Source organism: Ursus arctos, unplaced genomic scaffold, assembly GCF_023065955.2.
Source record: "Ursus arctos isolate Adak ecotype North America unplaced genomic scaffold, UrsArc2.0 scaffold_34, whole genome shotgun sequence".
NCBI lineage: Eukaryota > Metazoa > Chordata > Mammalia > Carnivora > Ursidae > Ursus > Ursus arctos.
Window position 1 is genome coordinate 14,406,253 of NW_026623030.1, and position 26,222 is coordinate 14,432,474.

At 52.5% G+C, this 26,222-nt stretch overlaps 1 protein-coding gene across 4 annotated transcripts in view; it reads left to right on the top strand.

The window, feature by feature from the left end:
- Nucleotides 1-21,326, top strand: part of SSH1 (slingshot protein phosphatase 1) — a 59,420-nt gene extending 38,094 nt beyond the window's left edge. For all 4 annotated transcript variants that reach the window (XM_026515054.4, XM_026515056.4, XM_057305924.1 and 1 more), the window contains 8 exons: nt 1,578-1,772; nt 3,223-3,316; nt 4,364-4,492; nt 6,924-6,970; nt 8,362-8,508; nt 10,012-10,212; nt 12,026-12,593; nt 15,168-21,326. In XM_026515054.4, the coding sequence (XP_026370839.2) occupies nt 1,578-1,772; nt 3,223-3,316; nt 4,364-4,492; nt 6,924-6,970; nt 8,362-8,508; nt 10,012-10,212; nt 12,026-12,593; nt 15,168-16,421 (2,635 nt within the window). In that variant the 3' untranslated portion in view covers nt 16,422-21,326. The remainder of the gene's footprint in view (nt 1-1,577; nt 1,773-3,222; nt 3,317-4,363; nt 4,493-6,923; nt 6,971-8,361; nt 8,509-10,011; nt 10,213-12,025; nt 12,594-15,167) is intronic.
- Nucleotides 21,327-26,222: the final 4,896 nt, after the last annotated feature.

A 26,222-nucleotide genomic window follows, 5' to 3' on the forward strand; every position in this document is an offset into this window, starting at 1 on the left:
GGTTTCAGGTCTATGGAGGGGAGGTGGCCGCAAGCTGCATACTCACGTGTTGTACCGGGGAGCGCAGGGAGCGTGTTCTCACAGGGCACTCTGCTACAGGATGCGGGGTGCAGGGCCCGCGTCGGGGGGAGGGCCTCCTGCACACTCTGCTTTGGGGATGAGGTAGCCGTGGGCGAAGGCTGCACAGGGTGGAAGAGGTCAGGTCTGGTGCTTCTCCAAACCCGGCACACGCACCTGAGAGCCTCCCTCATCCTTGAAGGCTCGCACAAACCACCCCTGCAGCGAACTCGACACGACGCTCTCTCCCCTGCAATCTGGAAAAGGCTCTGGAGAAAGCTGGTGATGCCTGATGAGAAGGGTTGCGCCCAGTGTTTCATCATTACTTTGTTCTCTGGGACGGCGAGACTTAGGCCGGATTCTCCTGTGGGCCGCCAGTCAATATGGTGCTTCCTTTTTACCTCGTCTGTTACCCTACACTGCCCTCAATTCAGGCTCCTTCTGGGGAAAAGCACGAAATCGTAATTCCCTTGATGTCCCAAATGTTTCTTGCGTCCCTGGATCATTTCTTTTTTTTTTTTTTTAATAATGATTTTTTATTATATTATGTTAGTCACCATACAGTACATCCCCGGTTCCCTGGATCATTTCTTACCTCTTTCTCTACAGGCAAGTGAAAAATAGGCCCATATGTTTTTCCAAAACTTCAGGAGCAAAACTAAATTTAGTAAATACACAGCTCAAGCCTATTCCCTGAAGCAGCCTAGAGATAGGACAGACATGCCCGAGTGGGATGCGTGCAGCAGATGGCGGCGGTGAGCCCGTCCCCGAGGACTCTCGCTCCCTCCGGGGCTTCCCACTCCCACCCTTCCTCAATGCCTGGTTCACCTCCTTCACTGAGAAAGTTTCAGCCTCAATTTTTGTTTAAAAAAAAAAAAAAAAAAGGCATGACTAAGCTGAGCGTTACCAGACACATTTTCCATGTTGTTCCTTCTGCCCCACTCTCCTTCCCGAACCTCTTCTTCATTTCGTTTCTGTATTACTGTGAGTTTCTAGCACTCATTTCCCTAAGAGATCTAAGCATCCAAGCTCTTACAGCAACGATGGCAAAGGTTGAAAGATAAATTATTCAGAACGCAGTAAAATGTGTCAGCTGCACATTAAAGACTCTTTCCTTCCACCTGAGGGGCTTTGCGGTGGTTCCCACAGCTTCGGAGATAAATCTGAATTTTTGGGCATTAATTGACAGAATGGGAGATGACCCGTGAGCCAGCCTGGGTGGGAGAGTTACGAAGTTTATGCTGTTTCCTTGTTGGGAATGGTGAAGGATGTCTCACCCGCGCTTGGTTTTAAGCGCGTGTCACCGAGACAAGCGCTGTAGACAAGCGCTGTTACCTGGCAGCCTGGAAGTTTCGGGCTGCCTCGCATCCCTCATGTAACCTTTTACCTATGGTGATGCTCCGAGCGAGTCCTCGAGGGATCGCCCTGCCCCGCCCCATTCTCAACCCACGTGTGGAAGGAAAAGCCCAGCATGCCTTGTGCCTCCCCAGGCCTGACCCTGTCCCCCCTCCTCACCCCAGGTCTGCCCTGCAGGTCCTTCACAAGGCCTGCGAAGTGGCACGAAGACACAACTACTTCCCCGGGGGCGTGGCGCTCATCTGGGCCACCTACTATGAGAGCTGCATCAGCTCGGATCAGAGCTGCATCAACGAGTGGAACGCCATGCAGGACCTGGAGTCCACGCGGCCCGACTCCCCGGCCCTGTTTGTGGACAAGTAAGTGCGGCGCTGCCTCGCCCACGCCGGCCAGACCCTGAGTCTGCACAAGGGCACACCGCCCCAGTAGTCCTGGGATTGGGGGCCACCTCTCCCAGGACCGGCATTCCAAGCAGGGGTCCCTCACCTGCTGCCCGCGGGTAGTCTGTGGCTTAGGGAAGGCTCTGTGACCACCGCCCCATTTCTGAAATTAGAGATGGATTTGGGTGTGAATGCGTTTCTGGGGAACAGCTCTAGAACTTCCGTCAGCTTCTCAAAGGAAACTGCAGCCCACGTGCTTCCCCTGCTCTTGGGCTGTGTTCTGCGATCTGGCCTTTCCTCTCCAGGTGACCAGAGACTTAATTCCCACAGCCTTTCCCTCTGTTCTGAGGAGTATTATATATCCATCATCCCGGGATCCCAAAACACAGCTGCATCGACACTGGCTGGGGGCAGCCTGCCTTAGAGGCCACGACAGTGAATCAGGCGGCCCGTGTCACGTGGGCCACCAGCAGAGCTCATGTGGCCTGAGGCTGCACTCAGTGAAAGTCTGGGTCCAGGAGAAGGAAATGGCTCCCCTGCTTCTGTCTTGGTTAGGACCCTCCTCCCCCAGAGTCGTGTGTCCCTCTGGGACTGCATTACGAGGGCCATGGACGCAGAGGTCAGCCTGAATGAGGAGAGGACCGGAAGCCACGTTCTATGAGGCCCCAAGTGATGAGAGGGTTGGGGAGAATCACAGTTGCCTTTGAATGTAGAAAGGGCGTCCTGTGGAAGAACTACCCTGGTCCGTGTAGAAGCAGGGCTGATGGGTAGATGTTACGGGGAAACACACAGATTCTCCATGTAAGAAGGAGATGAGGGGGGGCGCCTGGGTGGCACAGCAGTTGGGCGTCTGCCTTCAGCTCAAGGCGTGATCCTGGCGTTACGGGATTGAGCCCCACATTAGGCTCCTCTGCTATGAGCCTGTTTCTTCCTCTCCCACTCCCCCTGCTTGTGTTCCCCCTCTCGCTGGCTGTCTCTATCTCTGTCGAATAAATAAATAAAATCTTTAAAAAAAAAAAAAAAAGAAGGAGGAGATGAGGGGAGCCGGACCCAGTGATGGCCTCATACCCAAACGTGTTCAGGCAGAGACAGAAGGGTCTGGTTGGTGGCGAGTGGACGTTCCGCGGGTGCTTCCAGCGTCTCGTCCTGAGAGCCTGACTGTCAGCAGACCCGAACGAGGAATATGCTTTCCAGCCATTGTTTGTGCTCTCCACCCGCCCACCACTCTCTGGACTCCCACGGGAGTTCTAACCACAGAGCCGGACTTCTGTGTCCCTTTCCCCTCCTCCCAGAAACATGCACACCAGGAACGGAGCTCTCTGAGTGCAGGCCACGTTCTGTTTAGCCCGAGAGCATCTGGTATTTCTGTTCACGCTGACCTCAGGCTCCGTGTCCTTCTGCGGCCTACTGAATGTCCCTTCTCTTCCAGGCCAACCGAAGGGGAAAGGACTGAGCGCCTCATCAAAGCCAAGCTCCGGAGCATCATGATGAGCCAGGATCTCGAAAATGTGACCTCGAAAGAAGTAAGAGAGCTCCTCCCTTTGCAGGCCAGAGGTCACAGGTGTTCATGTGTCCTGCTGCTCAAGGCACAGCGGGGGCAGGTCTGCCACTTGGCCTCCCTTATCGGGCAGCTTCCGGACTCTCGGAGGCCCTTTTCCCTGCAGGGCTTAGCAGAGAGAGCGCCAGCCTTAGAATCCCACTCTAGCTCGGAGCCAGCCATGCTGCATACCAGCCATGGGGCCTTGAGCAAATTTCCTGATCTCTCTGAACCTGTAAGACCTTTGGTGGTAATTCCACGAGACCCACGCATTGCACCGAGACACATTTGCCTATTAGCGCCCTCTCCTCTGCCTTGTGTGTTACTGAGATCCAGCAAACTCTTATTTCTTATTTCTGGATTATCACTTACTAGCAAGTTAGTAACCCTGGACTGCCTTCTCCGTGCCTTCAAATTTTTTTCTGGATCACTTTTTTCTTGTTTCCGTTGCTTTTTGTTCAAAGAATGCAATGAATTATAGTAATAGCTTGAACTGGGTAGATAAAAGGGCTTGAAAGGGACATTTTAAAAAAGCCATATGTCACCCTTTTTATCAGTTAATACACATAAAAAGTCATACTATGGGGCAACCCTCTTGGGTCCCCTCCCTCTTTGGGAGCTTTGTGCTATACCTCAATAAACTTTGCTGCCCACCAAAAAAAAATAATAAGCCTGTCCTATCGTGATGCCTTTCAGAGCAAGATGAAACTGACTTTATATGTTCACTGTGAAATATTTGCTATTTAATTGTAAAAGCAGAAGTGCCTTAAACTCAACAGAAGAGATCCTGTGCGAATCAGCTTCTTCGTCTAAAATAGTAAACTTTTCCCGGTCAGACTGACTGTGACGTTACGTGCTGTGTGCGTCTCGATGCACGTGTGCTTCCTCTGGGATAAATCCCAAAAAACCGCCAAAACAACAAACCGCCTTTTTTGAAAACAACCACAGTTTCAGTGGTGACTTGACTTCTTTGGAGGTGGACAGCTCTCGTTCTGTAGCGAATCACTTCTCCTGCCGTTTTCCACTCCCACAGATCCGTAATGAATTAGAGACGCAGATGAACTGTAACTTGAAAGAATTCAAGGAATTCATAGACAACGAGATGCTCCTTATCTTGGGACAGATGGACAAGCCCTCCCTTATCTTCGACCACCTTTATCTCGTAAGAAGCACAGCGCACGGCGGGGTCTGGTTTGGGGAACATCCGTCTACAGACCTTGGTTGTTTGGAACCTCAGTTCTGGCTGTTCTGGGAACTCCAGTCTTCGACGCCCTTCCTCTGGCCTGCCCTAGCTTGCCCTTGAGCCAGATGTCTGAGATGGGGCTCCCAGCTGGGCTGTGGGGAGTTGTTGGAAGGCTCTCTGGCTAGTCCACTGGCAGCCGTTTTCAGAATCTCTCCATCTTTGGTTTTCAGTCACTAACACCGAGGCCCCATCCAGTTACCTCCAAGCGGTTTGCGGGCTCAGAACCCCCAGTAACTAAAGGGCGCATGCGCGCCAAACCCCAGAATTACGCCCAGGCATCACTGAGGTGTGAGAAACAGTAGGCAAAACAGACCGAACGCCTGAAACACAACTTCTTCCAGTCTCTCTGTCCGGGTAGCTACTCTGTGCCCTGCTCCCAGGCCCACCCAAGGGACAGGCCCCGGGAGCACCACCAGGGGCGGGTTGTGCGGGTTTTGCCCACCTCCGTCTTGTGCCCAGATGCTCTTAATGCTGTAAATCTCCATAGAAGGCAACTGGCAAGTTCTCAGAGTTCCTCAGAGAGACTATAGAGGAGAGAGTGTTACTAAAATTAGGGAAGCAGGTACAGTGTGAGGAAGGTGAGACCCACCAGGCCAAGTGCCCACTCCCCGGCCGATGGCGGCTGTGGGACTGGGAGCGAGCCTCTCTGCCTTTTCTCCTTCATTCTGTACCATGTGGGATGATTATGAGGATTAAGTTAAAGATACTTAAAGCACCGAGTGCAGTTTCTGTAGGCACTGATAAATGGCAACCATTTTTACAGCAATAGTCACTTCCTGGGAAAGTGGAGGAAGTGTATTTGCTGCCCACGAGAGCTAATTAGTAGTTCTCCCGATGCATGTGTTGTGATAGATGCTTAGTGTGTTAAATATATATATTTTATATATCTATATATTTATATATAGATATATAGATTTAATGTATTTGTGTATATCAATTCATATATATATATTTATATGTAGTGTTTATATTAAAGCATATGTGAATGTGTGGATTTGAAGCCTGTGTCTCCAAAGCTGTCAGGCCGCTCTGGGCTCCAGTCTTCTCCCTGGGAAGTTGCTGGTTTTTCCTGGTGGCAACAACAGAAGCCAGGCCGTCTCTCCACTAGGTGGTGATCACAACAAGAGGAAGCTCACAGATGTCGTGAACTTTCGATATTTTTTTCAGTGTGGTTTGGTGCTTTGTGTCACTTTTTCCATGAGAGATACTAAAGGAATTTTTATATTGGAGCCTCTCCCTCCAGCATGAAAATCCAGCTAGCACCCGCACTTGCCAGCTCCGCTGGGCCCCCTGCAGCCCCTGCGTCCTGAGGGGTCTGCCCTCCTGGGAAAGTTCCTAGGGAGACTTGGGGCGGGGGGCTCTTTTGCTCTTCCCGACTTTATGTCATTTGCATTGCCTAAGAGCGAAGTGATAGCTTTTTCTTTGCTTTTCCCCTTCTGTGTTCCTGGTAAGCTCAGAAATGGAGGGTTCGTTTTATAACATGCTTTACAAGGCATTAAATTAAAATATGTTATGGAAGGTTCAGAAACGCTCAGTAACTCCAAAGAAGAATAAAAAACATTCCCAATTTCGCAAATCTAGACGTAGTCACCGTTAACGTTTTAGAATATTTATTTTCCCATCTTCTGGTTTTTTCTTTTTATATCTATATAGCATCTTGGGAAAAAAAAAAAAAGGAAAGGGAAGAATCATATTTTTATATAGTTTTGTATCCTGTTTTCTTTTTTTAAATTGTTTTCCTTATGTGGTGTTTCCCTGTGTCATTCCAAAGTACAATTTATTTTTAATTGCCTCATCATGTGGCTTCATCATCATTTATTTTCCTGATTTCTTCTTGTCGGACCTCTAAGTTGCTCCCATTGTTTGTGTTTGCAAATAACCAAAAATATCCTTGTGTGTAAATCTAGGTGTGAATTCTGGGTGTGTCCTCAGGGCCGCTGTTTATATGTGGAACCACTGGTTCAGAGGGTGGGAACTTTTAAAAATACTTCCCGGAAAGGTAGACGGAGTCCTGCTTTAAACTAATTGTGTGTGAAAGTGCCTTCTTCTGAGCGGGAAGCCGGAGGTCACTGCCTCTGGTGACAGGACCCTGCTGGAGCCTTAGGAAAGGATGTGAGGGGGGTACAGGTTTTGCCGTTACCCGAAGGCCGGGCCACGTGGGCTGACGACGCCGGGAATGCCTCGGGAACCAGCTTTGCTAGCGGCCTCTTTCTGTTCTGTCCGTTGTCTAAGGCCAAGGGCCCATGAAATAACCCTCCCCCACCCAGGGCTAGCCCACCCCATGCACCCCCTAAGCAGCTCTGAGGCTGACATGTGACACTCACGGGGGTTTGTGTGATCTGTCCCCCAGGGATCTGAATGGAATGCATCCAATCTGGAGGAACTGCAGGGCTCAGGGTGAGTCTGCTCCCCTCGTCTCCCCTTGTCCTTCCAGGCAGCTAAGAACCCCCCCCCCCCGAGGTTGAGCCCTTAAAACTGCCTGCACCCTGTCTCCCATCTCCAGGGGTTGGGCTGATTTGCAGAGCTAAGCAGATGTGCTTCAAAATGCCACCTCCCCAATAAGTCACGGGTTCTAGATCTTCACAGGGTTTTGTGTGATGGTGTGTGTCACCAGGAACGATCCGCAGTCACTCCAGTGGCAGAGGACAGCGTGCATGCTGATAGGACCACGAGCCCCCTCCTGGGCCCCACTGCCAGGCACAGGTGCTGGCGGTCCTAGTGTGGACACACACACCTACCTGTGAGGCCAGTCGGCACCTCTGGTCCCAGGACCGCTCCCGGTTCTCCCTGAGGTTATGCTTTGGGGCCTGGTGGGACTCTGGCAGCTAAATACTCCGTGTTGGTCAGAAACATATGCCCGTCTCAGTCTGAGAAATGTCCACCAGCAGGAATAAGAAAAAAAAAATGTTTAAATCTAGACCTTCAAGAACAGATGTCTGGACATTTTTTTTTAAACAACACAGCCACAAAATCACCATTCTGTGGGTCTGACATGATGGCATTCTTGAATTACTGCATTTAAAAATCAAGACTAAACAAATCTTAAAATATATCTTTAGAACTACTGGTTAAGATGTGTTCTTTCAAAAGAAAGTTTTCTTAAAATGTAGAGCGATACCTAGATCTGTGCTTTCTCTGGCTGGAAATAAATCAATGATGTGTGAAGGTGTCTTGTCAAGCATTTATAAGTATTCTCTTACAAAGCCTATTTGAGGTAAATTATTTTGGTCTTCCGGGGATGTAAGGATCAAGTTTAGAGAATCTGCGTTCGAAGGCCCTCCCCACTGTGTGTTTATTCGTAGTCTGCCTTGTTTCAAGAGGGTTTAAAGCAGTTTTCAAGGACCTGAATAATGGGTGGATATATCCTACTCTTTTAGCTATGTAAAAGTGGAGACTTTGTTTTTTTTTTAAAGCCTCTCTATATATTCATAACAGTTACGAAGATCGAAACTTTGAGAATGTCTGAAAATGTAGTTAAGTAATACATACGTCTGCTTTCCAGAATTCACATTGCTTAGCAATGCTTTTGAACTTTCTTTTGTAAGTTTTTTTACAAAGAAATTTGCTCTTTATCATAAATACGATACAGTCTCGTCTTATAGAGGGCATTTGGGAAATGAAAAAAAAAAAAAAAGTACTGTTTAAGGAAAAACAGAAGTCCCACCATAAACATGAGCTTCATGAGTACGTATTTAACTTTTTCTTTGCTCAGTTTTCTGTTACTTTGGTTTTTTGTAGTTCCTCATTCTGATTCTCCAAATTTGTTCTTTATTTTTTTCTCATTACAGTGTTGACTACATTTTAAATGTCACCAGAGAAATAGATAATTTTTTCCCTGGCTTATTTGCATATCATAACATCCGGGTCTATGATGAAGAGACAACAGACCTTCTTGCCCACTGGAACGAAGCGTACCATTTCATAAACAAAGCCAAGTAAGTGGGTGGAGAAGCCAAAGAAGCTGGTCCGAGGAAGTAACCGGCAGATACTGGGTGGGCAGAAATTAATGGCACAGACATCCCAGCCACAGACATCTCTGGTTTGTGGAGCCTTTGCTCTCTGGTGGACCTCTGGTTTTAGACCACAGGACCGCTAGCACCAAAAAGGCACAGTCATCGATCTTCTCAAGGTGGGGGCCCCAATGAGCCTGTTACCCTCATCATCGATGGTGACATTGGACCCCACTTTTGACTAGTGGACATTTCTTGGGAGCTCTGTCTACAGGGAGTCGCTGAGCCAAAGGAGGGAGGCGGGTGGGCCAGGTCGTGTGTGGACTTTGAACCCCTTTGGGTTGCTTCCCCAGAGAAAGCTGCTCAGGCAGAGGCCGCGAGGTGTGGCCCCCCTTCTACACCTGAGTTATTGCATAGAATGGGGCAGACCGTCAGAGGTCCCCGGTGCCCTGACCTGTTACTGGCATCACCCCATCTTTTGTCCTCCCCTTATTCTCCTGTGGAACAACTCTGCTGTACTGAAGTCCAGAAGAGAGAGAGAACCCTCGCGATGCTATTGAAAGAAACCCTGTCTTCGGCTTCATACCCCTTGAGGTCAAAGCTTCTGTAACATGTCCTTACCGAATCTTAGTTTGTTTGCATTCCTGGGGGATAGAGTCCAGACCAGCAGTCTAACAAAAAAAACAACGCACTGACAAATGGGGATGAATTTGAAGTCTGGGGTCTAGGAAAGGAGCCCAGACCCACCTGACGGGCTAGCTGCTTCCAGTGTAAACAGGCAGGCTGGTGGGTCTACCTCCTGTACAAATAAAGCTTCCCAGGTGCAGCCCCTTCCAGCATCGTGTACCCTTCCATTCTTAAGCCAGCGAGGTGTCGAGACACATGGCCTTGCCGTTTCTGTGCAGTCAGCCCCTCCAGGGCCAGTACTGCCTCCTTACAAACGACCAGTCTGCCTGCCTTCTTGCCCTCGTCCGAGTCCGGGGCACTGCCATCCTCGCTCTGGCTCCTCGACCCTCCCTGTCTGGCCAGCATCTTGCCCTCCCGAGGGCCTCACAACCTCCAGTTTGCTGACCCGGTTTCTCTGTAGCCCCCCGGGGCCCCATCTCCCTCTGCTGTGACAGCACTGTAGCTTTTGCAGATGCCCCTTTCGCTGCCCCTTTGCTTCCTGCAAAAGAGTTTCTGGTCTCCCGGCCCAGCGATCCCACTTTGTCCCTGAGGGCGGCCAGATCTGGGAGCTCTCCCTGCGAGACTTGGCAAGGCAAGGACAGATTTATCTCGATTTCCTATTGTGTGCTAATTGATTTTGCAGTGAAGTTATTTCCTTTCGAGGGTGTGTGGCCATCTGCTGCATAAATATCAGGACATGGCGGGGGGGCTGTGGTCTGGGCACTGAGATAACTTCAGGGTTTAAAGAAAAAAAAACCCACTGGGTAAAACCTGAGAGAATGAAACTGTGGAAGTTTTTGGACTCTCTCCCCGCCTCTGCAGGAGGAACCATTCCAAGTGCCTGGTACATTGCAAAATGGGTGTCAGTCGATCCGCTTCTACGGTCATAGCCTATGCGATGAAGGAATTTGGCTGGCCTCTGGAAAAAGCGTACAACTACGTGAAGCAGAAACGCAGCATTACACGGCCCAACGCGGGCTTCATGAGGCAGCTGTCTGAGTATGAAGGCATCTTGGATGCAAGGTGGGTGAGCGTCTGCGGGGAAGGGCTGGCAGAACCGAGTGGGCTCCCGTCCGGCCTGGCAGCGGCCTCTGCAGCTAAAATCCCGCCTCTCGGGGGGAGCCGGGCTGAGAAAAACAACTATTGTTTGGGGTTTGATTAGTGGTTTCCAGGAGGGATCTGTTTGATTTTGTTGGCACACACAGAAAGCTGTTTTGCTGCCGGAGGGAACGGTGCGTGGCTTCTGATCCAAGGCTTGACGTCATGTGCGGCGCAGGCACGTGGCTGTCCCCATTTCCTGAGCATCCCCCGGGCCAGGCTTCTCCACAGGCCAGTTACAGGCACCGCAGGGCGAACTGGCTCTCGGCACCGACGAGCCGGGCCGCGTAGCGCAGGCTCGCCCATCTGCCCCAGCCCTGGTTTCCCCTTCTGAGTTTGCAGTCCAAGCTCACCTGGTGGGGCTGTTGTGGGATTTGCCGAGGACTGTGCAGGTTTACCTCTGCAGGTGCTGTGCTAGACCTGGCTTGTGGTGAATAAAACGTAGCTTTCGAAATCTCTAACTGCCACCCAGAAAAGGTCTGCCAAGGACAGGTTCTCCCCGGCGTACGAGGGAATGAGGAACCGATGCTGGGAGTTAGCGTGTCCCACATCACGCAGACGAGAGAGAGCACACCCAGGTCTGCTGGCCCCCAAGGCTCCGGTGCAGGGAGGCCCATGGAGGCAGATCCCCAGTGGACGCTGGGACTCCCTTTCTCCCTGGATTATTTCTGACTGGTATTATGAGGAGGCCACAGGCTCAGTCCACAGGCTTCTTGGCCAAGTGTGAGCAAGCAGGGATGCCCTGGCAGGGCAGAACGGGGTCTGTGAACCACTCTGGACATCTCTGGAGTCCCTTTACTGTCACCCGGGGAGCAGCTGGACAGATGCCCAGGCAGGGCCCTGGGACGATGAGGAGGGGGAAGAAGTGGCTGCATCCTGCCCTCCTTTCCCTTAGCCCTTCAGACACTTGCTGCCGTCAGGGGTTTGCTGCCTCCACAGCCTCACCAGGGGTCTTCGGGCTGTAGTCACAGCCACAAGGCAGTGTGACCTTGACTTGCAGCCACATCTGGGGGCCCTCTCGGCCTTGCCTGGAATGTGCACGCGGAGCAGTCACGAGTGGTCATGTTGCTCCCATGTGTTGCAAAACACAGCAGGTCCTTAGTTCACACCGTCCTTTCACATCTACTTCTCGCACCGTAGCCCGCACACCTGCAGGATGTTGGTACAAGTGCCCCAAGGGTCACGGAGGCACCTGATTTCACATTAAAATTTTCTCTCCTTTTTTTTTTTTTTTTTGACGCTTACATTAAAAATGTGTTCTAACTACACTACCACGGTATCATAAGACCTATTTTTAAAAGTAACCTGTCAGCTTTCTGACCTAAAAAAAAAACAAAAACCCTGTGGTTTTCTCTGATCGTCTCAACTTGATGTGTGTTATGCGTTTACAGATAAATCTGTATGTGCTGTCTGCTTCGGTCCCCACCATCTCCCTACAGTAGAGGGAAGGGAAGGTTATTATTCTGTTGACAGATGGAGAGCCTTAGAGATGGGATGGGCGGTGGCGTGGCTGAGTTCACAGAATGAGGCGAGCCACCAACACCGTGATGATACCCGAGGTCTAGACCGCCTTCGCGTGTCCTCCACATTGTCAGTGCACGGCAGAGTCACTGAACGCTTTTGCCGGGAGCCACAGGCCCTGGGCTGTCGTCTCTTGCTGGCTCACCCCCGCCCCTCCTCCGGGGACATTCTGGGCACTGGCCCCCGATGACTTTCCTCTGCCCTTCGTCCCCCGCAGCAAACAACGGCACAACAAGCTGTGGCGTCAGCAGAGCAAGACCTGCCTCCAGCAGCCTGTGGATGACCCTGCAGGGTCTGGGGACTTCTTGCCGGAGACCCTGGATGGCACACCGGACGCCCGGCTGCCCTGCTTGGACGATGCTGCCCAGCCTGGGTTCCCAGACAGCGGGGCCCCAGGGGGACCCACTCTCCCCTGCTGCTTCCGCCGGCTCTCAGACCCCCTCCTGCATTCCCCCAACGACGAAACCGGCAGTGTGGTCCACCTGGAGGATCTGGAGAGGGATGCTGTGTTGGAGGAAGTGGCTGAGCCGACCGAGGCACACACGCCACCCAGACATCCCCAGGAAGCTTCCGGACTCTGCGAGAAGGAAGTGAAGAAGAAACTGGAGTTCGGGAGCCCTAAGGCCCGGAGCGGCTCCTCGCCACAGGTGGAGGAGATGGAAGGGGAGGAGGCTCCGGGAGCAGGGCAGTGGGGGCGGCCTCTTCCCCAGCTTGATAAAGGCGGGCTCAACCGGGAGAACCTTAACAACAACAACAGCAAGAGGAGCTGTCCAGATGACTTCGAGGTAGGCAAGGGCGGCCGGCGCAGGGGCAGTGGGCATGACCGGAGCATGGCTGCAGGGGTCTGGGAGTGCAGGTGCCTGGCTCTCATCCCTGCAGGCCTTCTCCCCCCGCCCCCATGCGCCTCATTCACGGCTCAGGCAGAGCTTCCAACTCGATCTCTTTGTTACTTACATAAAATGTAAAACAAAACTTACCACCCAGCTTCCACATTTATCAACACAAGGCTCTTCCCATTTCATCCCCGCCCCCCTTTACTTTCCCACACTCTGAATCATCTTGAACCAAACCCCAGCTGGGTCGCTTCGTGCACAGATGCTCCAGTCTATAACATAACCACGATACCACCTTTAAGAATTGGTAATAATTGCTCGGTATCATCAAATACCTGGTCTTCCAACTCGTACTCTAACGCTTGACCCCGTAAGTCCCGCGTGGCTCTCCTACTTGGTGGGTTTCCGCAACAAGGTCTTGGCAAGCTGGCCCTTGCTCAGAAAGTCGTTAATTCCGCCAGGCTTTCCTCCGAGTGGCCCGGGAGCCGAGGATGGTGTTGTGAGGGGTGTGCTGTGCCGCCCGCTCCCAAGTCCCACCCTCTCTCTGTACCAGCTCTTGCCATAGCTTGAGGCCAAGGAGCTTCACTTCCCCTGGCCTCCGCGCCCACCTTCCGAGACAGTCGTGATTCACAAGTGAGAGCACTCAGAAATGCATTCCCATATCCAGAGGGTTTTGTCTTTCCCATGTTCTAATACAAACGAAATGGGAAGTGAGATCTGCGACCTCCAGACCAGATGTTAATTACTCATGAATTTCTCCCACCACTCACCCTTCCCTCAAAGAGCAAATACCCATAAAGACAAATGATACAAAACATCTGTCCGGGACAGCAGTGCGTCCATCAGTCTGAAATGGCACCGGGTGGGTCCTGGAAATGAAGAACATGGAGAAGCGTGGGTAAGAAGGTACATGAGGACAGCCTGCCTTTCCTGGCCGGATTGGATTGAATGGGTGAGGTTCTCCAGGCAATAGGACCAAGAGACAAGCACTCATTTCACTTGTTCCACACTTGTTTGCTAACTACGGTGCCAGATTGCTGAGGGGTTCAGCAGCAGGGTGACTGTGCCTTCTCTCCCCTCTGCCTGGTCAGCACCTGCTTGTCCTAAAGGTCTCAGCGGAGGTTCAGCTCCTCAGGGAAGCCTTTCCTCTGCAGAAGACTTTGAGCTCACTCCTCTCCATCCTGACGCTTGTCACTCAGTGTTCTGGTCCATGCTAGATCCTCTGAAGGCAGGGACCATGTCTTGTTTGCAGCCCCTGTGCCTGACGCAGGTCCTGACATGTGACAGGCACTCCCTGAATATGAGCTGGGCGAGTGAATTTGCTCCCCCCCTATCGCTCCTTGGGCTCTGAAAGGTAGTCAGTCTTAAATCTCCTACCGGGGGATGTTCTCCCACATTTTAGAATGTTAGGTTCTAAAGGTTTTAGGAGAAAACTTAGAGCTTCAGAAAAATTTCTGGGTGAAGAGTTTGGGGGTGTTCAGGTCTCACTGGTTGACCTGGAAGCTGGCCCCAGGAATCCTGACTACATTAGGATTTTATAGGAGATCTGGCTTCCCGCCTCCCCCACCACATACTCTCCATATGCTCCCTGCAGCCTGTAGGAATCATGGCTGGGTTTCCTTGCAATTCCTCCAGTATTGGACCACCCTATGACTTCTTCTCTTGGGGGACCTACGTCTGTGATGCAGGATGGAATTAGGCCGTGATGGTCAGGGCCATGGGCAGGGGGCAGGGAGAAACATGGACCAGCTGCTCTTTGCCAAGAAGCCTTTGTTTTAGGCCAGCTTGGGAATCTCACAGCTAAACCACTGTCCGAGGGGAGAGGGTCGGCTCCCCACCTCAGCGCATAGGAGCAGCCCTGTTGTCTGTCGATGGGCGTGTGAGGGAAGTGAGCTGTTGCCCTGCCTGTCGGAAGGGCACGACGTGGAGGCGCAGGTCACATTTGCCAAGAGGCAGGTGGCTTTCCTCAGAAAACAAGGCAAACATGTTCCCCATTGGTATATAAAACCCACCTCAGCCTGACTCGCTCATCCGGGACTGTGAGCGCCCGTGTTTGGGTCTATACTGGAGTCTTTCCAAAGCCATTTTTGCCTTTGACCAGCTTACTGTGAAGACCACAGCCAGTGGCTAGCTGGTAGTTCTTTGGAGCCACGCTGTTCGCGCTAGAAGGGAAGAGCCCCATTTTCAGGCTGCATACTACCCGAGCACAGTAGGGAAAGGGAAAGGAAGGGAGAGACACGTGAGATGGCACAGGTGGGGTTGAGCAGGTTCTGCACCTGACGGTGCTGGCCGTGTGGCTGGAGATTTGCCCAGGATCGTAGTCACATAGCTTCTGGAAAGTTGGGCTGAGCATCCCTAACCACCACTGTTCGTGGCCGAGTGGGTTCCGAGAGGCCTGTGTTCCTGCACTCACTGAAGGGGGGCGCTGCCTGTCCGGTGCCTGCCCGGCCGCACTGCACGCCCCCCTCGTGTTTTGTGGCCTCTGGCTCCCTGTTGTCTACTCACCATGTTCTTGTCCCCTTCCAGCACGATGCTATATTCGGGATCCTTAACAAGGTGAAGCCTTCCTACAAATCCTGTGCCGACTGTGTGTACCCTCTAGCCGGCGGGGCTCCTGAGGCCTTCAGGGAGCGGGGCGAGAACCCTGGAGCTCCCGCCATCTGTACCCAGCCAACCTTCCTGCCCCACCTCACATCTTGCCCCGTGGCCCACACGTCCAGCAGGTCCCGAGCTTTAGAGAAACTGGCCTCTGGCCCAAGCGAAAGTCCCCCGTTCCTACCACCAGCAGGCTCGAGAAGGTCAGACGTCGGTGGCTCCGGGGCTGCAGCTGTCCCAGAACTACCAGCTAGCCTTTTGGAACCTTCCAGAGAAACCCAAAAAGTCCTGCCAAAGTCCCTCCTTTTGAAGAATTCTCACTGTGATAAGAACCCTCTGAGCATGGAAGTAGCGAAGGAGGAATTGCCACCCAAGAAAGATCTGAAACCGGCCAAGGACCTGCGGCTTCTGTTCAGCAAAGAAGCCGAGAAGCCGGCAACCAACAGCTACCTGATGCAGCACCAGGAATCCATCATTCAGCTGCAAAAGGCGGGCTTGGTCCGAAAGCACACCAAAGAACTGGAGAGGCTGAAGGGCACGCCCGCAGACCCGGCGTCTACCTGTAGGGATGGCACCACCAGCAGGCTGGAGGCCAGCATCCCCGAAGAGAACCCTGATCTGGCCCCCATCCCTCTGCCAGGGCCCCCGGCTCTGCCCAGCCTCGCTGGGAGCGATGAGAAGTCAGAGGCCATCCCCCTTCCATTCGAAGGCACCCCACTCAAGAGCCCCACTCCCTTCCTCGGCCGCATGGATCACACTAGTCATTTCTCAAAAGACTTCCTCAAGACCATCTGCTACACCCCCACCTCCTCCTCCATGAGCTCCAACCTGACGCGGAGCTCCAGCAGTGACAGCATCCACAGTGTCCGGGGCAAGCCCGGGCTGGTGAAGCAGCGGACGCAGGAGATCGAGACCCGGCTCCGGCTGGCAGGCCTCACCGTCTCGTCCCCGCTGAAACGCTCACACTCTCTGGCCAAGCTTGGAAGTCTCAACTTCTCGACTGAGGACCTGTCCAGCGAGGCGGATGCATCTACCCTCACCAACTCCCGGGATGCCAAGTCGAGCGAGTCTGCCTTCTCGCGTGAGCCCCAGGCAACCCCAAGGAACCCAGCCACCACCTCTCAACCGTCAGGGAAATCTGCTTCAGAACACTTGAGAAGCCCCTCGTGGATGAGCAAAAGCTGACCCGCCTCTTGCTGTATTTGGACGTGTGTTTTCACGTGGTCCCTCCCTTCGTTTCACCGTGGGTCTTGGCCGTGATGTCTCCTAAGTGATTGACATTCGAACACTCCCCACTCTTGCCGCCGAGAGGAGGAGAGGGAACAAGAATAACCCAGCACAAGAAGAAAGGGGGCGATGCCAGTCGGGTGGCCCGGGAGAGCCAGAAGCCGTCGGCCAGGAGATACAAAACTCCGATCCCCAAGTCCCGTGTTTTCAGGAAGAATCCTGTTTTCGAAAGAGCATACACAGATATGCACACACATCCTGAATACTCCATTTGCACCGTGCGGAAGAGTGGTCGCAGTGATGGCTCCGTCTCCACGGTGCACGTTCCTAGCTCATTCAGGCCCTCGCGGGGAAGCCCTTGGATGGCAATATAAGTCCTACCTCTGTTCTTGCTGTGCTTTTTATTTTTAAAATACAGTAGTGACCAAGGCTCCTTCCAGGGAATAATGCTGTGTCAGAAAAGATTTTTCCAAAAGAGAATTTTTTTTTTAATTTTTTTTATTTTTTGGTGGGGACCCCAAAAAGTGTTAAGACTTTTAAGTCGGCTGCACCCAGCACCGCTAGGTGAAGTTAGACAAGGCTGTCGAATGCTGTTGTTGTACCGGCTGCGTGGTGTGTGGAGATCATCTGTGCAGTTGAATTCCTTGTCCTGGTGTGTTGTCACGGCGGAGTGATGTGTGTCTGGCCAGCACTGGGGTGAGGACGGGGCTGGGCACGTGTGACGTCCTCAGTCATGGCTAATGGTGATGTGTAAGTTGCCCCCAGTCTGGGGAGAAGGACCCACGAAGCTTCACTGCGTCACATCTGCTGCTGAACCCGATGGCGTGGGGTTGAGGCTTTGAGAGTGCTCAAGCGTCTCGTGGGGGTGGTGGTTCCGAGACGTGGCTTGTCCTGCCAGGAGCCCAGGCCCTTGGGCTCATTAGGTCACAGGAGCATGTTTGGGGGGGACAGGGAGCTTTAATCCGTCGTGAGCAGCTCTGCCAGTCCCTCTCCAGGGACAGCCCTGCAGCAGCTTCTCAGAGAAACGAGACCATTGAAAAGCTTCGCTTATGTTTACGGTCGCCCCTTCCTTCAATGAGGATACTGCCCCCTGTCTCTCTCTGGCTCTTTCTAGTGGTGAGGACAGAGTAGAGGAGGGGTCTGTAGTCCTGGCCTGGGCTTGCGGGGGCGGGGGGGGCTTTCAGAATCAGGTGAGCTGTGCCCGTCTCGCTGCCACGGGCTCAAGGCATGGGTGGAGGGAGTCCGCGGGTGCTGGTCAGCAAGATGGGCTGTTAAAAGTATTTCGAAGAGAGAGAGAAAAGAGGCTTGGTAGTGAGGCAGAAAGGTTTCGTCTAAGGAGTACGCAAACTCTGGTATACAGACCCATGAGCTGAGAATGGCTTTTATATTTTTAAGGGGTTATTAAAAACAACCACCTAATGTGCAGCCGGGACCACGTAGCCTGCAAAGCCTAAGATAACAATCGAGCCCTTTATAGAAAAGGTTTGCCGACCCTTGGTTTTATTTGACAACGCACGGCTGCCCAGGGCCCTCCAAGAAGAAACTGGCAAAGTCAAAGGCCTCCCCTGCCTCTTGGACACCTCAGGCCCAGCCCTTGCCTCCTCCCGACCCAGACCTTGCCCGCCCAGCCCCGCGTGGCTCTCCTGCGGGGTGGGGGTAGCTGTGTAGGTGCGGGGCGCTGCTGGCCGAAGCTTTCTCCAAGTACAGCTTGCACTCAGCTGTCAGCCAGACTTACTCAGTGAGACTAGAAGCCTTCCGGTGCCAGCCAAGCTCGGAAAGTGGCTGAAGGAGCTGTCGTCCTGTATCTTAACAGTGGTCAGACCTGGGTCCCCCAGAGCAGCCAGACAGCACCCCAGGCAGGGTCTTCAGGAGCAAGGGCGGACAAGGGTGGTGCACATTTCAACTAGTGGGTAGATTTGGTGCAGAAACCGTCTCTCCAGAAACTTTTCCTCCCCAGTGCTATTTTTTTTTTAACATAATGTTATTTTATAGGAATTTGTTTTCCTACCCCTGTCCGTTGAAATCATCTTGAAAGGTGATTATCTGCTTCTTTCTTAGGAAACTCTGTTGGGCTCCCCCCTACCCCCAGCCAAAAAAACATCATTCCCAAAAAACATACCGAGTTCGGTATGTTTTGCCAAATTAAATTTCACGTGGTGGCTGCATTTTTGTGTCAGATGGTCCTTTAGATTTGATGCTGACAGGCTTCTGTTGCTCTTTTAACCGCGTCTGGTGTGTGAGACCAGTACGTTCTTGCAAACTTTAACTTGGAAAGCGTAGGAGGAGGATTACAAATTTGAGTGAGTCCTCGGCTTTTGGTGACCCTTCCGTTTGCACGAGCACGGCTTGTGTATCAGCATCTACACAGACCAGGGCCCAGGTCCCCATCATCAAAGTGAAATGGGAGCGTTCTTGATTGGATGGATAACACTCTGGCCTGGAGGAAAGGATACAAACTTTTCTCCAAGACCTCCATCGGCAAGAGCATTCTGCCAGGCTTGGGGGCACCCTGGCAAAGACAGACTCACACTGGCCTCTGAAAAGAAAGTCCGTGCCATAAGATAATGCCGCATCTTGGCCAGTGCTCCATCTGGAATCTTCGCTGATGGCGAACGTGCCGAATGTGGGGGGCACGAGTGAGAGGCGGGGGTTTCTGCTGTGAAGGTCATTGATCCTGGTGACCACCATCTGCAGGGAATGCCCTTGTTGAAATAGAGAACGGGAGTTTTCTAGATCCGCTGGATAATCTCCCTGAGTCTTGAACTGCGTGTCATGACCACCTCACCTCCCTCTCTCTCTCTCTCTCTCGCTGTAATTCATGTGGCATGCTGCAAGCTAGACTGAACTTCCCTAGATCTTCATTTTGCATTGATCCAGGGTGGCGTGGGGGGGTCTTCTTGTCAAGCTTTGTTAAGTATGAGGGGGAAACTGGTTCCAGAGAGTGGAGAGACCACGCTGCCCTCTTACCATGATTCGATAATGCTGATTTTACTTTCTTTGCCTTGGGGCTATGTTAGGGTGTTGGAGCAATGGTCGCTGCAGAAGAACTTCAGCACAGGGCTTCTTATTCTTGGCATTCCCTGTTTCTTTGATCTCTTCTTGGGGACCCATGCCAACCTCTGGGTGCTGAACAGCACGCTCCTGGGTAGTGACACCCTGTCCGTCATGCAGTGAGATCCCTCACCAGCTGCTCACACGTGGCCGCACTGTCCAACCTTCCCTTCTGTTCTACGCCACCCCTCTAGCCAAAAACCATTCCAGCCCGTTCTAAAAGCTTTTCCTTCTTGGAAGAGCCCAGAGGATGCCACAGGGTAGGGCCAAAGGTGCAATAGAATTAGCAGCTTCAGGACAGCCCTCTGCTTCGGCACTCTTGTCTCTCCATACTGGCCAGCTCCCAGAACGTTCATGACCCCCTGCTCCCCTGGGGCTGTTTCTCCCCAGTGAGAAGAAATGATGCATCATTTAGGCAAGGTCATATAAGTGACCTTTACCCAAGGTGTCTGAAGAAAGATGTGCTCTCTGGTGACCAGAAATGCTTTGTTCCAGAATACATTCCACGCAACCCTCATCTGGCTGGCCACCTAGCAGAGCTTTCCCCAGACCCAGGGAGGGCAACCACATGACCTCTGGCAGGAGAGCCGGGCAGGCTAAGGATCGGTGACACTTAGCACAGTGAGGGTTCGCCCACTCCGCTCGCATCCCACAGGGTCTTGCCAGTGCCGCATGCCAAACAGGGGTAGTTGATGGACCCCCCCCCGCCATGCTCAGCTACTTGGTCTTTTTATTGTGTACCCTGCAACTGAATACCTTTGTGTGTGCGCGCGCACTGCACACAGACGTACATATGCACATACGTTACGCCACTTGAATCCGATCATCTGACGCCACTGCTCTCCCATCCGCACACATGCAAGTACGAAGTGGATCACCTTGACCGATGAGTGGGGCCGTGTGCAGCGCCACTCGGGGTAGACCCTGGACGTTGACACCCCCCCCCTTTTTGTCTAGCGGTAGGTGCCCCGGCCCTGGCTTCAGGCAGTCTCTTCAACAGGAGTCTTTCCTCCTGCCAGCCCTCCAGCCCCTCTGCTATCCTTTGTGTTGGCCGTGCCACACAAGAAGGTGGCTGCTTCCTCCCCCTTTTCCGACACTGTAATTATTGTTTTACAATTGAGTGCCTTAATAATAGTTTACAAATACTGTGTATTTATGGGAAACTGGTAAGCTCTCACCTTCTGTGATCGGACCTTTGCCTTGTCAGTGGTGGTTGGCGTGAGGGCTGGAGCCTGCCCTTCCCCGTACTTGTACTCATCTGTGCAGTCGTATGCGGGGGTGGGCGGTGCCCCCCGCAACTGTCCGAGGAGCGTTGGTGGTCCCGCAGGCGAGGCAGGCACTGGCTCACAGTGTGTCCCACAGGAGCAAGGAAAGCACAGAATCTGGTTTGCTAGCCAGCTGGGGGTGGCACCTCCCCCCTTCCCCCCATCACACAATTGTACTCTTGTTTAATAGAGATGTGTTACCACCTAGGCCTCCCCGTTTTCTCCTCTTGGTGTCCTGCGCTCGCTGCAGCCAAATGTGGGGACAGACACCAGCCCCCTGCAAAATCAGGAGCTCTCTAAGATAAGTTCTTTGGTTTTCAGAAGCTGCCAGTGGGTTCCAGCGTGTTGCGTTAAGATATCAATGATTTTTTTATTCTATTGTTTTCTTCGTGTTTTTTTTTATATTATATATTTAAAAGGCAGTATCTTTTGTACTGTGAATTTGCAGTAGAAGATGCATAATGCACTTTTTTTTTTTACTTCTGTTGGTGTGTCCTGTAATAGTCTGTGTGCTTATTGTGATGAAAATAAACTTTTTCTTTATAAACGTTTGATGACCTGTGAACTCGTGCAAAAGGAAGCCTCTTCCTCAGTCCTTGCCAAGTCAGTCAGCGTGTCTGCATCGTCCTGATAGCCAGTCTTTACTGAGCACCTACCCTGGGCTGAGCCCTGTGCTGTAAAAACCCGGACACATTCGAGGGAAAAAAGAACCAAGGGAACAAATGTTAGCTCCTCTAGGAATTGTCTTGTTTTTCCACCCCCTGATTTTATTAGTAAGGAAGAACAGGCCCGCTTGTGGGTTGTATCCCCCCAAAAACTCTCCCTGCCAGTGAGGGACTTGGACTCTGGGTGGTGTGTCTTGTTGCATGAAAGCAGAAAGCTAGAGTGTGTTCGACACCACTACGTAAGCTAGTCCAGCCACACATCATGGGAGGGGAGACTGTGGAGGCTAATTATTGCTGGTGGCCAAGGCAGGAAGCCCAGGGAACCTCAGTTGCCGCACACGACAAAGGCTTATCTCATGCCCAGGTCCCAGTCCACTGCAGGTCAGGACCCTTGGGGTGGCCCTCCTCCCTTGGCCACTCACAAAACTGAGCTCCTTGCGTTTTGAACCCTGTTACCTTGGTGTTCTTTGCTCTGGTTGTGCCTCAGGGTAAAGAGCACGGGGACTCACATTCATTCGTCGCTGCCTTTAGATAGGATATATCTATGTTTATGTTGTAGCGGGCAAGACCTAGTTGCACGGCCCCACGCCCGACTGCCGGGACCGCTGGGAGCTGTGACGTACACACATGCTTGGTGGGCGCTACTGGCGGCCACAGGTACCTTGGCATGACCACTCAATTCCAGTGCCTGTGGCTCCAAGAAACACTTTGTGTCGTCTTGCTGTGTCTGTCGCCTGGACTCACGGGAGACTGATGGATAAACCAGAATGCAAGCTGATGACTTGAGAGCAAGAATTACAGCTGTCTAGCAGGTCTGAGTACTCTCACTTGCCAATTAGCACATGGAGTCCTCTAGACACATCTACATTTGAAGCCAAATTATGGTTAGGGATTATTGATGGGGTATGAAATCAAAGCGTAAGGTTAAGGGGCGTGGGGGGGGGGTGATCCCGTGGTTAGTGCCAGCACGCTGCCGAGCAGTCCTTTCTGTAAGATGTTTTTGAAACCAAACCACGGAGGGTCATGGTTCAGGACAGTCTTTGTCGTTGGCATGGCTGGGCATACCTCCTAAATTCTCTTCAGGCTCCAAACATGAATCAGAGCCTGGGGAACCGGCCTAGCACTCTGTTCCCGATGGATTCCTTGGGAATTCTAATGGCCAAGCACAAAACCCATCAAAATAGTGTGATGCAATGGGCCAGGCTTCCACTTTGCTAGCTACAATCCTGTTCCACACATGCTTCCCAGAGACAACACCCACATCCCCCTAACAGAACACGGGTGTTCCCAAAACTTGTCGGATACTCCATTTACCCAGCGCCCTAGGAGAACGTTCCCATAGTTGGCTGATTTTTACCCAGATTTCATCCTCAGAGTTAAGGATCCTGAGGTTGAGTGTGATCCCAGGTCACGCCTCTAGCGGGGGTAGTTTCGTAGAGGAGGACCCCCCCTGCTTGTGTTGACGTCTGGAGAAGCCCCTTTAGGTGAGATGCTTGGAGGAGGCTCCAGAAGGCGGGGCTTGGAGAATGACCGGCATTTCAGGATTCACTCCATGGTCTGTTGGGAAGCCCTTTCTCTAGGTACCTGTCAACAGCTTCCAAAGGAACCCCACCCAGAAGACACCACGTACACATCCTGTACCCTAGCACGACGGAGCAGATCCTACCAGCCCTTCTATGTACCCGGCACTTTAGGTAAGGAATCCCAGAGTCCTCCAAACAGCCCTGTTGATGTGATCCGCAGCTCGCACATGAAGAGACAGGCCTGCAGAGGGCAAGTGGTCTGCCCGCGGTTACATCTGGGGAGTGATGAAGCCGGGAGGTACTGCCTCCTTCCCACCTGAAACATTTCCCAGAGCTGTCCCCACCCCAGAAGTAGAAAAAGCAACCTGAAGACGCCTCTTGGTCTCCCTATAGGTATCAGCAAGAAAACACAGGAGTCAGGAATGAAGCCTTCAGCCCCCGGAAAATCTGGCCCACGTCGTGCTCCAAAGGCTGTTTGGACGAGACAAGGTGTGTGTGTGTCTCTCCCAAATCCTGTTCACCATTTTTTGCCCTTAAAGGGAAACTGCTCGTGCATCCTGAAGTATAGTTGTAAAGGGTCCCATTTCAGCTCAGAAGTCCTCTTTTTGTAAACTGTTCCAGCAAATAAAATGTTGGTGTTGGCAGGTGTAACCTCCCAGCGTAGGAAAGGGTGCCTAGGGCCCTGATGCTAAGAGACAGATTCTCCTGGGTATGTTGGAGGTGGTGAGCTCTCTCTAGTTTGGAAGTCGGATATCAAAATAGGTTAAGAACAATGCTACCTACCTCGTGGAGCAAGGATTTGAGAATGAGCTGCTAACGTACGCAACCCCCTTTTGCCTGGTCCACCATCCATGCTGCAGCATGGGGGCTGTTCTTGTTGGTCCTGGTAGGAGGGTTGGAGGGGATGGAGGCAGGAAGGTAGGAACCTACACTGAGCATCGACTCCTTGCAAGTGTTTCGCATGTATGACCGAGTTGGTCCTCACAACAGGTTTGACACCGTTTTGTAAACAAAGAGCTGGAAGCTCAGGTTAGGGAATGAGGGTCGGAGCCACTCAGCCAGAAAAGGACAAAAGCCCAGGGTGCCTGACTCCAAATTCATATACTTTCTACCCCATCATCCTCTCCCCAAAGAAAATAGCCCGTAGTGTACTTAGTGCGATTCTGAGCACATAGTAGCTGCTCAATAAATATTTGACGGTTGTGAATGAGTGAGTGAATGAATGAAATATGCTCTGAAAGGGTGTCCTAGTTTCATTCACCGAGGCCTGGAAAGTTTGGGGACACCTGTGATTGCCTAAACCAAGTCCCTCTGGGGCAGGGGTGGAGCCTGCCACCTTCTGGACCCCAACAAGAGCTTGGCTCATTGGACCAAACCTTAGGTCAGCACCGGGCATTAGCGATGAGTCTAAGAATTCCTGAGTGTTTCGGAGTCCAGAAGCGTCTGAAAGGTCACCCAAGCCAGGTCCCTTTATAACATCCATCCATTCCAGCATTCTCCCCCTCCCCCACTTCGTGGCTCCCCTGCCATGTGCCAGGTGCTGGGGACAAAGAGGAAGCCATCTGTTTCATCCCTGAGGGTCCTGACACAAAGCCCTTCTGTAAACGACAGGAAGAAAATAGACCACCTGCTAACAGAAATGGAGTCAGACAGGTAGGATTCAAGGTTTATATTATTTCCTCCTTTTACCTATCTTCCAGCATCTCTGCAACAGAGTTCTGTTACTTTTATAATGAGAAAGAGAAGTGTAAAGATTTAATAAAAGGATGCTTTTGTATTGAGCTAAACTTTGCCGTGTAAGCTCCCAGGCTCGTGGCTCTGGGAGACTCAGCACAGCGTTTTGCAGGAGGTCTTTGCTCCCTCTGGCAAGCTGTCCCGGCCCCGGGAACAGACAGAGCGCTCCCAGGCTGCCGTGGCTCACTCTCCTGCTCTGTGAGCTTCTCTGGGCTGCTCAGGCCCCCCCGGGAGCATCTGGGGGGTGGTGAGGTAGCATCCAGGGTTGGCTTCACGGGCGGCTACTGCACAGGACTCAGCACCAACCAGAGAGCATAAACAGGGGGGAGGGGGAGAGGGAGAGGGAGCCTGATGCAGGACTCCATCCCAGGACCCTGGGATTATGACCTGAGCCAAAGACAGACGCTTAACCGACTGAGCCACCCAGGCACCCTGAAATCCCTAATAATTCCTTAACAAAGACCAGGCCTTTTCATTTTGCAACTGGGTCCCGCAAATTATGTAGCCGGCCCTGGCAGTGTCACCCGTCCAGTCAAGGGCTTTGGGGCAAGATAGGCCTGGGTTCCAGTCCCAGCTCTCTGACTTAGCTACTCTGTGCCCTGGAGCAAGTGACTTAACCTCCCTGTGACTCAGTTTCCCAAGTTAACAAAAATAACCTTAAAATATTGTGCTAAAGATTAGCTCTGGGTAGTTAGCACCAAGTACACCCACCTGAATTTTAGTATTATTTGCTATATAAAGTACTTAGCACAGGTCGTGACACAAAGTAGTCCTTCCGTGAGCCATTGCTGTAACAGTGGGGAAGATGGTGGTTGGACACGCACAGATCAGACCCTGCTGATGGGAACCTCTCCTCCCCACCCTGCTTCCTTAGCATCGCTCTGAAGGGCAGAGGGAAGCAAACCCAAGGCCCCTGCAGCAGGAGGAGGGGCACTCCCCTGGGATGTGCACACACATCCTCCCCATCCCTTGCCACGGAACCCTTGGATGACGGAGGATGCTGGCTCTGCCTCTCTCCGGACACAAACACCGCCCGTCCCCGACCCGGCCCCGAGTGGTTCTTTGCCATAAGCCTTTGGGGAAGGGAACGGCGTGGGCGGCCTGTGAGCGTGGGCTTGTCCCTGCCGCGATCCAGAGGCACATCCTGTTCTGGGGTTGCCATGGCACAGCCAAACATCTGCCACAACAGACGGCCGTGGCTGGCGGCTGGCAGCGGGGCCGTGGACGGGCACTGGAGGCCGGGGTGGAGAGGACGCAAGACGGAGCAAGACCGGAGCTGGACGGTGACCTGGGAAACCTCCTCGAAACCGCCCCCAGCCACCCCCGCAGGACACATGTCCATGCCCGTGCACAGGCACGGAGACGAACGCAGGCACGCAGCACACACTGTGTCTGGAAGGCTTCCGGGACCGGTGCATTTCCCATAGGGAGCGGTTCTTAATTCCCAGTGTTCTTCCTGGAGGTCCCGGGAGAAGAGCCCAAGTGCACGGCCCTAGCAGGACTGTCCCCCACCCCGAATTC